The sequence below is a fragment of the Macaca thibetana genome, chromosome 7 (assembly GCF_024542745.1).
Source record: "Macaca thibetana thibetana isolate TM-01 chromosome 7, ASM2454274v1, whole genome shotgun sequence".
In the NCBI taxonomy this organism is placed as follows: domain Eukaryota; kingdom Metazoa; phylum Chordata; class Mammalia; order Primates; family Cercopithecidae; genus Macaca; species Macaca thibetana.
Window position 1 is genome coordinate 107833507 of NC_065584.1, and position 18865 is coordinate 107852371.

Sequence of the window (18865 nt, forward strand, 5' to 3'; positions counted from 1 at the left end):
TCTGAAGGGTAATAAGACATTGTGGTTAAGCTAACTCACCTGAGTTCAAATCCTAGTTCTTCCAGTACCTCATCATGTGACACTGAGGAAGTTATTTAATCTATGTGGGTCTCAGTTTTCTCATCTGTAAAATGAGAATGGTCTTTATACCTACCTCATGGGACCGTTCTGAGAATCATGAATTAATACCTATAAAGTGCTCAGAATCAATGCCAGGCACACACTAAAACCTCAAAAATATTGATTATTTTTAAGGTCTTTTTATCTCATTTCTATTATAGGTTTAACATAGGATAAAATGTAATAAGTAAGTTGTGTTGTATATTCTGGCCTATTAGGGTATGAGCTTGTATGGGGTAGGTACACAGCACCTCTGAATGTTCTGTTTTGTCTTTTTCTATATAATCCCCCAACATGTTTATCAGAATGAATTGTACTCATGGACATTCTTTTTAAATATGTCAGTTGTGGTTAATTCTCAAAGTGCTGTTAGAAATCTACCTGTCTTGGTTTTCGATCAGGCATCTAAAGAAAAGAAGGATAACAGAAATATGTAGTGTTTGATTTTAGATTTTTTAAATTATGACTTTTACGGTTCCTGAGCTTTGGTAAAGAAGAATTTTTATTTTTCCCCAAAGTACTGAGAGCAGGATAGATTAGGGAAGAGGAACCCAGGCATGCCCTATTTTATTGAAATGTCAAGAAAAATATGCCACAGCCCCTTCCCAGGGATATCTCAAAGCTACTCTCATCTCTCCCACCTGTGGTCTCCCTCCTTGTACCGGCACACAGCCTGCGTCTTTAGTTCACCAGCCTCCTACACACCTCTTGGACTTTACCATTAGAATATGGTCTCCTCTGCTGTAACTCCTCCTCTAGCTTTGCTAGTTCTGGCTGCTTCCAGTAACACCCATCCCTGCTTGTCATAGCTACAGTTGTAGAAACCCAACCAGGCACAGGCCCACCTCACCAGCACCCTCTTGGGCTGGTGGCACTTTCTGCAGGGTCCCAGGGCATACGTGTTACTTTTTCTTTTTCTCATTCATTGCCTTAATTCATTCAACAAACAGAAGGCAGTGGTCAGTGACATGGGCGGGCAGAGGTCAGGAAGAATTTCACAAAGGAGGAATTCTTGAGCAGACTTCTGAATGACATGTCCGTTCAGCAGGCCCACATGTGGGTGGACACAGAGGAATGTGGGGAAAGAGAGCAGTGTGGATAAAAGTAGGGGGTGTCAAATCAAGTGGTAAGTTTGGGGGAACTTCAACAAATTCCATAGGACTAGAACATAGGTTCAAGAGAGAGCTTGCAAAGTTAACTATAGAGACTCTTGAACTCCATGTGAAGGAGTTAAAATTGTATCCAAGAAGGAAGTGACTTGGTCAGGTTTGATTTTAGTTCATTTACTCTAAGAGCTGTGTAGATATATTGAATAAATATAACAGTAAGGCCGGGAGTCTAGTGAAGGGGATATGGCAATATCTTGGTGAGACAGCATGAGAGTAGAAGCAAAGGGGATGAGATCTAACGATGTTTCAGATGTGTCATCTAAATTCCTGATGCCTGATGAGAGTTGGGAGCTATAGGCAGGGACGGTGGTGCGTTTGTGAATGTTGAACAGCTAGCTTTGGCAGTAGGGTGGTGAGTGGGGAGAGGTAGCTATCATTTGTTGTGGTCGCCTATTTCCATAGTGTAAATACTCCCACCATAGCTGGTTTCCAGCTACCAGTGTGATGTCATTGAATACAGAGTCGGGAATAGTTGCTAGCAGTCTCACTGACTTGTGATCCAGGGAGAGGCAGGGCCAGCATGCCACTGGACAGGAAGAAATCTAGATCGGTGGTCTACAGCCATTTTGGCACCAGGGACCAGTTTCATGGAAGACAGTTTTTCCATGAACTGGTCGTGGGGGATGGTTTTGGGATGATTCTAGCACATTACATGTATTGTGTACTTTCTTTATATTATTATTACATTGTAATATGTAATGAAATAGTTATACAACTCACCATGATGTGGAGTCAGTGAGAGCCCTGAGCTTGTTTTCCTGCAACTAGATGGTCCCATCTGGGGGTGATGAGAGACAGTGACACATTATCAGGCATTAGATTCTCATAAGGAGCCCACAACCTAGATCCTTCACATGCACAGTTCACAATAGGGCTCACACTCCTATGAGAATCTAATGCCACCACTCATCTGACAGGAGGTGGAGCTCAGGCAATAATGGCAGTGATGTGGAGCAGCTGTAAATACAGATGAGGCTTAGCTCACTGGCCTCACTCACCTCCTCTGTGAGGCCAGATTCCTAACAGGGGCTTGGGGGTTGGGGACCCGTGATCTAGATGATTCACTGGTTTCCGGCTTGAGTAAATTAGCAGAAGTTGATGCCATTAACTTGGGGAATATAAGAAGAGGAGAATAATTGGGATGGGATAGGATAAGGGGCATATAACGTGTTTAGTTCAGGGGTCCCCAACCCCCAAGCCACAAACGGATACTGGTCTGTAGCCTGTTGGGAACTGAGCTGCACAGTAGGAGGTGAGCAGTGGGCAAGCAGGCGTTACTACCAGAGTTCCACCTCCTGTCAGATCAGCAGAGGCATTAGCTTCTAATGGGAACACAAACCCTATTGTAAACTGTGCATGTGAGGGATCTAGGTTGCAGCTCCTTGTGAAAATCTAATGCCTGATGATCTGAGGTAGAGCAGTTTCATCCTAAAACCATCTAGCCCCCAACCCCCGCCCCCACAACTGGTTTGTGGAAAAACTGTTTTCCATGAAACCAGTACCTGGTGCCAGAAAGGTTGGGGACTGCTGGTTTAGATTATGATCATTTAAACTTGAGGGACCTGGAAGAGATTTCCAGCAAGAAGTGGACAATTAGGTCTGGAGTTCCAGAAAGAGATCTAGGCTAGACAGATAAACTTGAAGGCATTAACCTAGAGTTGTTAGTTAAAACTACAAAATCATCCAAGGAAAAGCATAGAGCAAGAGAGAAAGTGGCCCTGCATTGGCACCTGAGGGGTAGAAACAGCCAGCTGGGTACTGGCAATGGTGGTCAGAAAGGACCACAAAAAAAAAGGTTAAAAAAAAACTTAGGGAGGAGAGACTTCTTCATGAAGTGAGTGATTAAAGGTGCCGTACGCCCTAAGACAGTCAAGTAAGAATATTGAAGAGAAGACATTGAATTCGTCACTAGGGGGCCCTTGGTTGTCTTTTCCAAGTAACATTTAGTGTGGTGTTGGGAGCAGAAGCCAGACTGAAATTGGTGGAAGAGTACCACAGAAACAACCTGAATTTACTGTAGCCGGGCCTCCATGGGCCTCTGGGGCCTCCACTGCTCATTTCGGAATCCACCCACAGCATCCCTGGCAGCCTCCTCTTCAGTTCAGAGAAGCCTGAAGAGAATCCAGAGTATCTGCCCAGGTTCTTGGCACAGCTTCAAATGAGCTTGTCAGATCTTTACTCCTAGTGGGAGGAGTGGAAACCAGCACGAGTCCAGCAGTCATATTCCAGGCTGGTTCCTGAGAGGCTGGGGTTCCAGCAGGGTAATAGGAAGGTTTTGATGCTGTGTCATGGCCAGAGCAAATGCTGCCAAGACCACGCGGAAATATCCAGCCAGATGGCTTGGGATAGAAACCTGGCATGGCACCAGGACTTGAAGTCATGCCAGGGATATGACTAGAGTAAAGGCAGGACTCAGCAAGCAAGGAGCTGAGGCCATGGCCATAGATGGCCTTGGGCACCCGGAACTGGCCTTGACTGGGTGTGGCAGGCTGACACAAAGACCCAGAAAGAGGACTTACAGAAGAAAGCTCATTTCATTTTCTAGAATGTGGCATTTCTCACATCTAGCACAGTGGGAGAGGTGGAGGGATGGGTTGATACTCTTGCACAGCCCAGCAGCCCGTTCAGGAGGGTGCTGTAGTTGGTACCTGGTCACTGTCTGCAGAGTGCATGATGCCCCTGCCTAATCAGGCTTGGCCAGTGTTGCTGTTTTGGGGCATCCCCAGATGAGAGAGGAGGGTCAACCCAAACCAGACCAGTTTCTTGCCCAAGAACTATGTTCGATGATGCCATGCTCCAGGCACTGCTCTCAAGGAACTCACAGGAGCCCCAAGAGAGGAACTGACTCAAACTGTGGAACCTGGCAGCCTGGCAGAGCCCATGAGTTTCGATCTCTGGCTGGAATCCCAGTTTACTCCCCAGGCACACCTGCCAGTCAAAATGTCCCGTACCCCAGTGTGAGCAATGGCCGAAGCAGAGTTGGGAAAGGGACCAGCTGGGACCACAAGGCCTGCCTTCCAGTAAATGGGCATGCAGCCAGAGGGAAAAGCTGGGCTTCTCCTGTGCTTACCCTACCATTTGGGCAGGCTCTTTACCAAGGCTATGCCCTGCCCACCACCTGAGGCTTCATGGCCTACCTTAGAAGGAGTCAGAATCTCATCAACTTTAAGCCCCAAGCTCAGAATCTCATCAACTTTAACCCTGAGGGACATGGGTACCAGTGGACCTAAGCATCATTGGAACCCACTTCTCTGCTGGTCCCAGGGCACCAGGATGCTTTGTGGGCCTCATGTTAGTCTCAGGTCATCCACAGCTTGAGCTGTTTAGCCAGATGTTTCCCCATGGGCTTCCGCACCATCCCAGTGAGAGCAAGGACATTCAAGCTTCCACCCCATCTGTAGCAGCCACTGCTACCTTGAAACAGTCGATCTCCACACATTCCTCAGTTGTGTTAATTCAAAAGTTTGACTGAACACAGTTTATGCTCTGCTTGAGAAGAGTGAGTTACAAAGCCATCCATGTGAACATCCATCATTTCTGTTGTCCACCACTGAAACGCCCATAGCCAGACAGTGGCCACCTGGATCTTTTTAAATAATAATGATAGTTACATAGGTAGGCATACTCTGCCTTGTTACAACAGTAGGCCGCTTCTAAGTGTTCATAACATGCAATCTGATTAGTAAAAATAGAAGCAGGTGAGTAATAAAAAAAGGAGAACAAACAATGTTAATATGTGATCGTGTCTTGAATTTTATATTCCTTTTACATGTAGGCACTAATTTGGCTCCAGACTTGCTATAACAGCCATCTTGAAAAAGGCAGCCTTGCCAGTTACATAGTTTAGTATTCATTAGATAGGAAATGAGCTAATTACTCAGAGTACAGTATAATGATTCCTGATGCTAAAACCAGAAAGAAACCCTCCCATGATCCTCTTGCAGAATACACTGGACATCGTGAAGACTGGAATGTGCTCACAGACAACCCAGATGCTGCTTCCTATTTTCCCTTCCCTCTTGACCAGCAGCCTCCTATCAAATTGTCTTTCAGTGAAAGAACCTGGGTCAGGAGTGCCTTTCTCTACTGCTGTGGCTTAATTCAGTGGTACATGCTGGGGCAATGGTCCTCAAACTTGGCTACACATTTCAGTCAACTGGGGAACTTTAAAAAATTCTGATTCCTTGGCTGTTCCCCATAAGTCAGAATTTCTGGGGATGGGACCCAGGATACTGAGATTAATGAATACTAACAATAACAGGTGATTCTAGCAAATAGCAAAGTTTGAGAGCCATTTTTTTAGAGCATCTATGGTCAGAGTTGATATTGAACCTGCACATACCAGTATGTCCATACTGGTTCTTAAAATATGGTCAGAAAAAGAGGAATTAGTAAATAACCTCTGCCTGAACCCCATGACCATTTCTCACCTGCTCAGGGCACTCTGCCAGTAACCGCCTGACTTGTCCGTAATTGAACAACTATGGGGGTAACACTTCATGCTATAGAAGGCCTCCAAGACCCTGTTCCAGTGCTACAGCCAGACTCATTTGGTTGATTGAGCCCTTGCTGTGAAGATTTAGTATTTTGAACACCATCTATATTATCTATAGTAATGGATTGACTACAAATTTAACAAGGAGTCTTCCATACATTTTTTTCAGTTTTTGATTGTTGAACAGTAGAAAGTTCAAAATGGTATTCTAGCCAAATAAGGGGAAATTTACATGCCTTAACTGGCTGATGCCATTTGACATACTTTGTGGATACTCTATCTCCTAACAAGTAAAAGTTTGTATGTGGCAGGCCACCAGCTCCACTTAGAGATGATGTAACAGTATTTTCAAGCAGAACCCTGGACCCATCCTGAGATCAATAGGCCTGACCTACCAATTGCATCTGTATGGAATTTGTATACAAACAAATTATACATGTCTTTCACCAAGAACATTCTCTACCACAGAGATTATGGGTTCACCTCTGTTGTTTCCCTGAACCTGTTGACACCACAAAACCCCAATAGGCAGCCAGACTTCAAAGGGCTCATGAGCATCCAAGAGGACTTCAGTTATTCTCAGTTATCAGGGTACCAGTAAACACATTGTAGCCAGTGCCAAGGGCCTGAGAAGGCTATGAAAGAGGAGTCTCAATCTGCTCCTTCTCCCAGCCTGTGCTACAACAAGGAGGACCTGTAACTGGGGTCCCACAAGGTAAATGAGGTCCCAACTGCATGACCTTCTAAATCCAGCAATATTCTTGACGTGAGTCCAATATCTCTCTGCCACTCACTAGTGCTTCCAAGCTCTCCATCCTACACTCTACAATCTGCTCGGGAACCTAAATACATCATCAAAGAGGATCCAGACTTCCACCCGTATCACCGTCCTCCTTCTCCCACGCCTACCAGAACACATTGAGTCTTCCCTCAGGTGAAACAAGGGAGAGAAATACTTCTCTTGGGGACAGAATCTGAGAAGTATTGTCTTTGGGCCTAGCCCGTTAAGAGGAGTCGATGCCCAGGAACAGGTGAAAGCCAACCCCATCTCTGTTCCCTCTCAGTCTGCCCTGCTGTGCATTGGCTGCACCTGCCCTTGTCACCAGGTCAGTGGTCACAGCAATTATGTATGAGAGCTCTTTATGTGCCCGCTACTGTGCTGTGCACTTGATATAAACAATCCAACTTAATTTTCACTTCCCTCCCAATGGAAGCACTAATATTATACACATTTCACAGGTGAGAAAACTGAGGCTTCGAGAGATGAAAGAATTTGTCCAAGTGGCAGAGCTAAGATTCAAACTCAGATTTATCTGGCTTCAAACTGCCTATGCCACCTGTTCTTTTTTGATCACGGCTCCCCATTGCTTCCTCAGACCCCCATGCTAGCTTAATCGACATATTTGGGTTATATTCTGCAGCTGGCCAACCTCAGCCTCCTTTCAGACCCTTCAAATATTTCGCTCACATTCCCACTCTCACTTCCTCCCTCAGATTTGGGGTACCCATGGCTCTAAGCCAGAGGGCCTCTCTGCCAGATAGAGACCTGACATATCAGACCCTTATTGGTAGAAACATGTACCCAGAGGCTGGGTAATTATGGAGCCATTATATAAGCATGGCCTAGAACAAATATTCCTCAAATCTGGAAATAACTATTCCCTACATTTCACCAAATCATTTAACCTCATGCCTCCCAAAACCAGGGTTTTGTCAAATAACTTACACATTTTCATGCAACTCACCCACACTTGTGTTCTTTGCCACTAAAGTACTAGATAGTTATGAAATTTACCCCAAACTGTGGATGTATAATATTATTCATGGTTTGATTCTTGAATGTTTTAAAATGGTAAAAAAAGATAACATTTGTTAGCCTGTAGCAGCCTTGAAAGATTACTGTCAAAAAGTCTGTATTTTTTAGATGTTTGTTTGTATTTTCTTTTCTTTCTTGGAGAAATCAAATCAGAGATGAAGACAAAACTTGGTGAGCAGGGTCCTCAGATCCTCAGTGTCCAGAGAGTCTACATTCAGACAAGGGAAGAGAAGCGTATTAACCTGACCATTGGTAGCAGAGCCTATTTGCTGCCCAACACATCCGTGATTATTAAGTGCCCAGTGCGACGATTCCAGAAATCTCTGATCCAGTGGGAGAAGGATGGCCGTTGCCTGCAGAACTCCAAACGGCTTGGCATCACCAAGTCAGGCTCACTAAAAATCCACAGTCTTGCCACCCCTGACATTGGCGTGTACCGGTGCATTGCAGGCTCTGCACAGGAAACCGTTGTGCTCAAGCTCATTGGTACTGACAACCGGCTCATTGCACGCCCAGCCCTCAGGGAGCCTATGAGGGAATATCCTGGGATGGACCACAATGAAGCCAATAGTTTGGGAGTCACATGGCATAAAATGAGGCAAATGTGGAATAACAAAAATGACCTTTATCTGGATGATGACTACATTAGTAACCAGCCTTTCTTGAGAGCTCTGTTAGGCCACTGCAGCAGTTCTGCAGGAAACACCAACTCCTGGGAGTTGAAGAATAAGCAGTTTGAAGCAGCAGTTAAACAAGGAGCATACAGCATGGATACAGCCCAGTTTGATGAGCTGATAAGAAACATGAGTCAGCTCATGGAAACCGGAGAGGTCAGCGATGATCTTGCGTCCCAGCTAATATATCAGCTGGTGGCCGAATTAGCCAAGGCACAGCCAACACACATGCAGTGGTGGGGCATCCAGGAAGAGATGCCTCCTGCTGCTCAGCTTAGGGGGGAAACAGGAAGTGTGTCCCAAAGCTCAAATGCAAAAAACTCAGGCAAGCTGACATTCAAGCCGAAAGGACCTGTTCTCATGAGGCAAAGCCAACCTCCCTCAATTTCATTTAATAAAACGATAAATTCCAGGATTGGAAATACAGTATACATTACAAAAAGGACAGAGGTCATCAATATACTGTGTGACCTTATTACCCCTGGTGAGGCCACATATACATGGACCAAGGATGGAACCTTGTTACAGCCCTCAGTAAAGTAAGTAAAATAAGAATGTAGTATTCATTTTTGCACTACCTTCTTAATGGCTATTCCAGTTTTCTTGAAAATATTTTCAAATTCCTCTCCTAGGCATGTGTTTCCAACAGGATTCTTTAGGAAAGAAACTTAAAAATGTTAGGATATGTTTTTGACATATGCGTTGGAATTTTTAAATTCAACCGCCATATCGTCCCAATCACTATCATAGAGGTGTGATATAAGACTGGATCCAGCAAGAATAAGTTTAAGCATGTGTACACTCCCCCTTTACTCAACACTTAGCATTTAAAAATGAAATCAATATAAGAGCATTTTAAAAGTAAGCTTACTAGCAGTAATCCTACATTATGTTGGAGCTGCAAATCAGAATTTACAGAGCTCTTCCATGTCTACAAGACATGGTATCTCATTTGAGCTCACATCAGCCCCATGAGGTTGGCAGGGGCAGGGGTTAACCTTTCTGATGAGGTCATTGAGAAGCAGAATCCCATGACTACTTCATGGCCAGTCAGAACCAAGGGCCATATCTCTTGAATACTGCCAGTGGTATTTGAGTATCACACAAATAAGTAGCCTTAGTCGAAAGCTTGGGTATCTGAAGTAGTTTTCTATTATCATGTAATTTTTAAATGTCATACAATCCAAAAATAAGAAAGTGTTTTGAGATGTTCAAAACACAATATTAAGTCATATATTATTCTGATCTCTATCTATGCCAGTGCAAAAATGTCACATTTCCTTTATTTTACATAACAGATACTAATTTACTTTTGCATTCTTTATTGTCTTCAAATCTTGCTGTTTGTATAGAAAGGACTATAGTCATTGTGCCGCCTTTTGATTCACTCACATTTACGAGCTCCAGCTGTATCTTATCTGCCTTTAGAGATCGTTAAGAGACACAGATAACACAGCAGATGTGAAACCGTTTTGCATATCATAAGGTGCTTTCAAAATGCAAGTTTTACTTTTATCATGTCTTTTGTGCATTGAGCCTCGTATGTGAAACATCAGAAAAAACTTAGGTTAAATTCAGTTTTTTAAATAAATTATTAGGCTATATCTTAAAAAGGTAGAAAAAATACAATTTTTGAATTTTTAATGCTAGAACTCTGAACACAAGAGTACAATGAAATTTTAGAAGTAGAATAAACCTTAAAACATAGCAGTTCTTAGAGCTTTTGGTTTTAGACTCTTTAAAATTTTTAAATGATTGAGGAGCCTAAAGAGCTTTTATAAATGTGAGTTGTATCTATTGCTATTTACTTCCCTAGAAATTAAAACCAAGAAACACTGAAAATATCTCCATTAATCTATTTAGAAAAAATAATGGGCCCATAACATGTTCACACAAAGAACATATTTTTTGAAAACCATCCCCCCGCCACCAAAATTACTGGTAACAGTGGAATTGCTTTCCATCTTTGCAGATCTCTTTAATGTCTGGCATAATAAAAGAAGACAGCTGGATTCTTATTTCTGCATCTGTTGTGAAATGTTGTTTTAGTTAAAGTATATGGAGAAAAGAAATGTGTGTTATACAAATGTGTTAGCTGGAAGAGAAAGAATATTTTAATATCTTTTGAGATAATTGTGGATATTCTTTAATTCTACACTAAAACTAGACAAAGAGTAATTTCTCAAAGGTTAGTTGAAATGTGCAATCTGAAACTATATTAATGAAATGTTGGTACTCTGTTTAATGAAATCTGCTGTTTTTTTCTTGCATTTTGAATAGATTTTTTACCCATACAAGATTTTGTAACACCATCAATTGGTCATTTGGAAAATATTGGCTCACTGAGTGATACAGACCTTCCAAATGTTGGTACATTTCATTATGCAATGTAAAAAAATACACATTAAAAAAATCACCATGTATCTCATCAAAAAAAGTCTTTAAGTTTTGGGAAGCTGTCAGGCTTACAGTGGTGGATATCAGTTTTCCAAAATTCTAATTTTCACATCAAAACTTTTTCATCATTGGCAACAAATACTGTCAGTTGTGTCATTGAATTGGCCAGCTCATTTAAAATATATATATATCTACCAAATACTCAACTTTAAATCATAGTGTGGACTTTTTTTGTCATAGTTTGTTGGTCATTCTTTCAAGTAAAAATCATATTCCATGAAAGAAGCTATTAGTTCTTCAGCATGCAGTGGAAGTGCTTTGTGTGTACTTCCCATTGTGTCATATTGGATATGAAAAACATATGGACTCAAGGGTCGCGATTTAGTAAGATTAATACCTTTTACTACTTCATTAAGGACATTCTTTTTTTTCTTTTCTTTATTGAGACAGAGTCTTGCTTTGTCACTCAGGCTGGAGTGCAGTGGTGCGATCTCAGCTTACTGCAACCTCTGCCTCCTGGTTTCAAGTGATTCTCCTGCTTCAGTCTCCCAAGTAACTGGGATTACAGGTGCACACCACCACCCCCCAGCTAATGTTTTGTATTTTTAGTAGAGATAGGGTTTTACCATGTTGGCCAGGTTGGTCTTGAACTCCTGATCTCAAGTGATCCACCCACCTCGGCCTCCCAAAGTGCTGGGATTACAGGCATGAGTTGCCGTGCCCGGCCATTAAGGGACGGGAATTCCCATGCTTAAGGGAAACTGGCATTTTTTTTTTTTTTTCCAGCAAGTGAAACATAGTAGTCAAGAATACAGTGATTACTGGCACACTTCCATACCACTGTCTTGGTTCATGCTAAGGTGCCAGCAGTCTTACCAACACTGTCTTTGCACTCTCAGTGAAAGGTCAGTACCGTTTTTAAAAAGGCAAATTAATGGCTTCGTATTATTACAAAACTAGCTTTGACCTCATGGACTTCTAGGGATTCATGGACCACACTTTGAAAACTGCTAACTTGTTTCAGTAATCCATTTTATAAATTGTAAGGAAATAGAGGCTGAGAGGTTGAAGTGATCTGTTGACCTACGGCCATATAAGTACTATAGTGATATAGAGGAGCCTGATCAGTTTAAATAAATATTTGTTGAATTGAGTTCATTTTAAATAGATTGACTTGATGGAATGGAATTAACATAACTTTATCAGGCTGAGACTCCTGGAGCTTGTATAAAGAAGTTTTGACATGGTACATCCTCCTCAGATGTGTTTCTGCATCCTTTAAGGATCAACCATTCAAAACAGAAGCAATTTTGTATGTCCAGTAAAATGTTTTGTTTTTAATTTTTAAGATAATAAGATCCATTTTCATTTCTATTTTTCCTCCGAAACTTACCCAATTAATTTGTTCAGTTTATGTTTAATTCCCTTTACATAACAAAGGTTCTCATCCTTAAATATACTTTCTGAATCTTAAAAATCTTTTCAATTGAAGTAATTGAGAAATGGAATTATGTTCCTGAAAGCCTCTATCCAGTGAGAGAAACTGTGTAGGCATGGAGTACTGTTTGGATGCCAATTGAGTAAGAAATCTCAACTATGAAGAGAAGGTTGTGGGTGGATCAGTTAGAGACGGTGCCTGTAGAAAGATCAACTTTGTTATTACTTCAACTTAAAAGTAAGATTACGCAGCAGAGGCCAAGGTCAGATCTATTACAGAATTCAACCTGGTGGTTCTCCAGCCCAGGGACAGATCCAGGCTAGGTACCCAGTGGCCCCACCTGTCATGTAAGGTTCATGCATGCTCAGCTATTTCTGATCTCAATGATTTCTCACTGGACTGTTACACTGAAACCTACAAAACAAAGGCATTATTTGAGAATTGCTAAATCATACAAACATATATATGAAATAATTTAAGAAAATGATTTAGTGTGTTTATTTTTCATGTGTAGTCACTGGTTAGACTTTTGCTTTTAACCAACTATTTCTCCTCCCTCAGGATTTGACAGTGAAAATCTTGCCTTACCACCAGTGAGGTCTGCCATACTCTTGTTGCTCTGAGACACTTTCGCTGTTTTGACTTCTGCCCGCTTTTGTATATTTCTTATGTGTGTTGCAGCAGGGCTTGTATGCTCTTGGTACTGTTGCTCTGTGCCATTATTTCGTACTATTCTAATCATTCATACATTTAGTCATCAAAGATTTTTGAGAACTTGGTATATAAAAGTCTAAGCAGTGAGAATCCACAGCTGTGAATAAGATTTGGTTCCCTGCCCTTGAAAAGATCACAGTCTAGTGGGAAGAAATCGATATTTCATCAAATAAATATATGCACCAGAGAAGAAGGAGCCCAGAGGATACAGAAGATAACTCTAGGAGTATTGGTGAAAACTTTACAGGGGAAATTACATTTGATCCAGGACTCAGTGGGTGGGTCTGAGTTTGCCAGAAAGGGGGAAGGGCATTTCAAATGAAGTGAACAACATATGCAAAAGCTCACGGTAATGAAAAATCATGGAAGGTTCTGGAAACAGTTAAGGTTCATTATGACTGAAGCATAGAGCGAACGACATGAAGTGACAGGAAATAAAGAAGTGGCACAGCTCATCTCATGATGAAACATACAGTATTTACAGGGCAGAATAGTCTATATTGCTAAGATCTATAAAGTGAGATGGGGCAGGGGAAAAATAGTATATAACCACTGATCTGGGTGATTTAGAAGCAGATTCAAATTATTAAGAATAAAATAAAATAAAAGCAGAACAAGCACTCTTCCCTTCATAACAAAGGTTCTTCTCACCGTTAGATATACTTTCTGAATCTCTGAATAATTATCTAATTGGTTAGGCTACACCTGACCAACTCTGATTCTCAAAGTGGTATTTACACACCGGATTTTAGGAATATCAGTAATTGGGAAACCATAATGAACTCGTCATGCAGGTTAGCCCTAATTCTTAACAGCGTGGTCCAAATCCAGTGTATGCCACAGACTTAGCATGATTACCTCAATCGACTTCTTCATACGGGAATAATAAGACCATAATCCAATGCAAAACAGCCTTAGCCAAAACCCAATCACTTCCAGCATGAAAATCCAAACTGAAAATCCACACCTGCAGTTTCTTAGGAAGAATTTGGGCAGAAAATGAATGTTTAACATCCAGCAAATGAATAGGTTTGCTGGGTTGTCTTTTTAAAAAATGTGGCAGATTAAGCATTGAGTTCACCAGAAAAGTCTTTTGTCATGTAAAGTGGGATGGGAAGACTGGATTTCTAAGCACTGTTCAGTTCTAACATTGCTGTTAACCTATGGCAAGAGGAAACACTCCACCCTCCTGGTCTATATAGTTCTCTGCTTATAGGCAGTATGCTTGACAAAATTATCCTTTGTGATCTTTGCCAGCCCAAAGCCTATAATGGTGCAGTCTTCTTTCTCTGCAACTCACTGTAGCCCTAGGTCAGTTAAATTGTTATATGAATGTGTCCTCTTTCTAACTGTTCTACAGAATAATTTTGGATGGAACTGGGAAGATACAGATACAGAATCCTACAAGGAAAGAACAAGGCATATATGAATGTTCTGTAGCTAATCATCTTGGTTCAGATGTGGAAAGTTCTTCTGTGCTATATGCAGGTAATGCCCACTGTTGAAACCTAGAATGCCTGGTTCTTTGTTTATTTGTTTTTAACATTAAATTCTAGAGCAGTAGTTCTCATTAGCAGCCGTCAGAATCATCTGGAATGCTTGTTAAAACACAGATTGCTGGACTCCACCCCTGGAGGTTCTGGTTCAGTAGGTTTGGGATGGAGTCTGAGAATCGGCATTTTCAACATGTGCCCAGGTTATGCCAATGCTGCCGGCCTGAGGACCACACTGAAAACGGCTGCTCAGGAGCTCACTTTCTAAGAATCAGGAAATAATGACATGGGGTTTAATTGGCAGTGTTGATATTAATGAACTTTGCATTTTTTAAAGTTCCACCATCCAACAGAAAAGAATAATTATCTTTTATAGATTGCATGTACCTCCCAGTGGCATACCTGCCAATCCTGAGAAACACCTTCAGGAAGTTGTAACTGTAAAGTAGTGTGTGTCTTCCTGGGAGGTGGACAATGTCATTTGGATATTAAAATATACTTTTATTATAAAGAAACATTTTTAGGTGCTAAACTTGCAGGCAAAGCTGTATTTGGCACGTTCATGTTCTGGGATAAAAATAAGAGGCCAAAGTGGGTGGTTCTTTCCTGTAATCCCAGCACTTTGGCAGGCTGAGGCGGGAGGATCACTTGAGGCCAGGAGTTCAAGACCTGCCTGGACAGGAAAGAAAGATCATGTCTCTACAAAAAAAACATTTTTTAAAATTACCCAGGAGTAGTGCATGCCTGTAGTCCCAGCTAACTCAGGAGGCTGAGGCAGGAAGGTCTCTTGAGTCCAGGAGCTCAAGGCTACAGTGAGCTGTGATCATGCCACGGCACTAAAGCCTAGGCAACAGAGTGAGACCCTGTGTCTAAAAAAAAATTAAAATTAAAAATAAATAATAAAACAAGAGAGCCATCTGCCACCTCCCTACTCTGTGGTTTCTGTTATCTGTGGCTCAAATGGACTAAAGTGAGTAGAGAGAGACAGTATCAGGAATTCAGGAATTAGAACCCAGCATTTAGCCAGTGTTGAGCTTTGCGGCAGGTACTTCACATCTACAAACTGAGGAGGTTGGACTAGTTGATTTTTTTTTTTTTTTTTGAGACAGAGTCTCACTCTGTCCTCCAGGCTGGAGTGCAGTGGCATGACCTCAGCTCACTGCAACCTCCGCCTTCCGGGTTCAAGTGGTTCTCCTGCCTTAGCCTCCCAAGTAGCTGGGAGGACTACAGGCAAGCGCAACCATGACCTGCTAATTTTTGTATTTTTAGTAGAGACAGGGTTTCGCCTTGTTGGTCAGGCTGGTCTCGAACTCCTGACCTCAGGTGATCCACCCCGTTGGCCTCCCAAAATGCTGGGATTACCAGCATGAGCCACTGTCCCAGCCGGACTAGTTGACTTTTTTTTTTTTCTTTTTTGAAACAGAGTCTCTCTCTGTCACCTAGGCTAGAGTGCAGTGGTGCAATCTCAGCTTACTGCAACCTCCGCCTCCTGGCCTCAAGCGATTCTCCTGCCTTAGCTTCCTGAGTAGCTGGGATTACAGGTGTAATCACCCAGCTAATTTTTTTGTATTTTTTTTAGTAGAGACAGGGTTTCACCATGTTGGCCAGGCTGCTCTTGAACTCCTAACCTCAAATGATTTGCCTACCTCGGCCTCCCAAAGGGCTGGGATTACAGGTGTGAGCCACCACGCCCAGCCCGGACTAGTTGATTTTAAATGGTCCCTGAATCTGTATGTCTTGAAAATTCTTCTGAGTCCCTTCCCTGGCTGCCTTCCCAAGGCAGGGCGTTCAGGCCTTGGTTTTCTGTGCCTTGATCCTCCGGGCTTGTTCTGTCCTGTGAATATCAGCTCCTTTCCAGAAAGTATTAGTTCCAAGGTTCTGGAACTCCTGTGGGGGAATGGGAGCCCCCCTTGCAACTGTCAAGTCTCCTAAGCCCATCCCAGAACAACTCATATTCCTGGTAGAGCTGCTGTGAAGTCTTCAGGAGTCAAAGGATATGCTGTGAAAACCAAAGTCCTCTCCCAGCCAAAGCGTTCCTATCTTTTCATTTCTCTGGATAGCTTTCCACTGCCCCAGGTACTCCAGGAGAGAAGGAAACATTTGAACCCTCAAACATGATCCTTCCTAGATTATCTTCCCCCAGAATATGTGGTTACCAATACCAATTCATGCACTAACTATGCATAGGTGATAAAACAAGTTCAGGGATCATGATCTCTCCCTTCAGGAGCTCTCATAGTACTAATGGTTTAGTAGGGAAACCAACCATTGCGACAGTGCTAAGGTAAGAGAATGCTCTGTCAAACGTCCTCTCTGGGATGTTGCTTCCCTGACCCTCACATGCTACTGAGAGACCACTGGGTAACTAGTCCCTTATCTCAATACCCACATCCCTGCATAGTAATGGTGTCTCCCACAGGTCTGTGAGCTCCTTGAGGACAAGAGAGTGTGTTTTCCAACTTAGTATTGCCATTGTCCAGCTCAGGCACAAAGTGTGCTTCCTGAGTGAGTGAATAAATTAATCTGGTAACTAAATACTGAAATCCAAAAGAAAATAAACATTTTAAAATGGACGTTTGATTCTTTATGACCTTGTTTGTATTATTTTTGCATGCAAATTTTATGCCTGTACTTGCTTCATATTAATTAAATGTTAACCTTGAATTTTTCTTGTGGACAGTTCTGATCCACTTGTAATAACCTCATATGGTCTCATAAAGTGGGAAGTCAGACATTTCTCTCTTGAGACTTTCTGCAGTGTAGAGATGTAAATAATGTTTTAAATAGGTCTCCTTGCAATTGATAGTCTTTAAATAGTAATGGCTTTTCTATTTTAGATTGAAATGAGTTTATTTAAGTAGGGTCTGAACTACACGTTGGGTGAGAGGACTGCACTTGGAAGAGATCTTCTAGCTCAATCATTTTTTTAATGGAATTCAAACTGAAGCCTAGAGAGGGAAGATTTTGCCCAAGCACATATGCAGCTTATTAGAAGAGGCTCAACAAGAATTGTGGCCTCCTACCTGTCTCATCTTTCTCTAGTATAGCTTCGAATGAGCTCTGAAGCCTGGTTACATCCTGGCATCCACATGTCAGCCTGGCTGTGGCACCATATTCAGAAAAACTTTATAAGGATTAGGCACCACATTTATTCTGCAAATGCCTGTGTACGTCTCCTTCTGCACCATTACACTTTGTGCTTATCGAAAGAGGAGAGACTTCTCATCTTGTACCCAGGTGCAGACCACAGAGTGGACACTTGGTAAATGTTTACATTGGAAAAAACCTCTTATTACGCTGGCCCCAATGAAGGACAACAGAATGGATCAGGACCTTCTGTCCTGTCTTCATCAATCCCCTCCCCCAGTATCTCACATCCTTCCTTCCAGAAAAAGAGTCCGGTGGTCCCAAGCCCCAGTGTGTTTTGTCCCTGCATTAACTCATTCGTGGCTGCACTGCAGAGGCATCATTCCTGCTCTGTCTTCTTTGCTTCTTCTGATCTTCTGAATTCCTTCTTTTTCAAATTATCAAAGAGGAATTTATCCTCAATTTTAGTTATAAAACCAAAATATCCTCATAGTCTACATATTGTTTTTGCAATGTACCTTTGAATTCATCCAACCCTCTATCCATTCATCCATCTGTCCATATGTCCACTGAGCACCTCCAGGTATGTATGTGCACATCCCCATGGTGCACCTTGAGGGACACAGAGAGAACCAGGACTCCACTCCTGCCCTCAAAGGGCTCAACAAAGCTTACCAAATGCAACATGTTTTACCAAAGAGCAAAAGCCTGAACCTAACATAGTTTCCTGCTCCCTTTGAATTAAGAGGCACCTGTCATCTTGTCTATTGAAAGAAATATCACCAAACCAGAGCACAACCATCTGTCTGTCATGGTTGGAGGCATTGTGGAGGCAGCCCTTGGAGCAAACGTGACAATCCGATGTCCTGTAAAAGGTAAGTGTGGTCATTTCAGTGGGAGGGTGTGTGGCCATCCCAATGTGGCCAGGAGACACCAGCTGGCATTTTGGTATTTGAGACCTCAGCCTGATAGGCTTAAAAAACAGATTTCCCAGCACACTGACAGTGGATCTGACTCTCAAGAGTGAACTCATACTGGCTCATGAGACCGATGTATAAAACAGAATGCCAAGTTACTTGTTTGCAGTGTGGACTGTGACTGCCATGCACACTGGACTGTTCATATTGGCAAGACCAGAACACTCTGTCCCTGTGGGCAGAGCTACAAAAAAGGCCAACTTTTAGTCAGAGGGTTACTTGGTGAATAACATAGTCAGAGGATGGGATTTGTTGGAAATTGTAAGACATGTCCTCCAGATAGACAAAAGCTACACTTGGCAAAGCCAGATCAGGAAGCTAGAATGTCCATATCGCCTGACCTAGGCTATCTTCTGGATTGTCCCTGGGTAAGCGTCAGCAGCCTGTGCCTCAGTGGCTCTTTCTCCTATGTTTACAACTGCAGACAAACCTCCTTTCTAATGTTTACACTCTTTCTTTAATAGAATTAACACTTTCAGTCTGAC

At 42.3% G+C, this 18865-nt stretch overlaps 1 protein-coding gene across 6 annotated transcripts in view; it reads left to right on the plus strand.

The window, feature by feature from the left end:
- Positions 1–18865, plus strand: part of ADAMTSL3 (ADAMTS like 3) — a 414992-nt gene that overhangs the window by 346726 nt on the left and 49401 nt on the right. For all 6 annotated transcript variants that reach the window (XM_050796105.1, XM_050796106.1, XM_050796108.1 and 3 more), the window contains exons 21-23: positions 7742–8813; positions 14184–14311; positions 18150–18278. In XM_050796105.1, the coding sequence (XP_050652062.1) occupies positions 7742–8813; positions 14184–14311; positions 18150–18278 (1329 nt within the window). The remainder of the gene's footprint in view (positions 1–7741; positions 8814–14183; positions 14312–18149; positions 18279–18865) is intronic.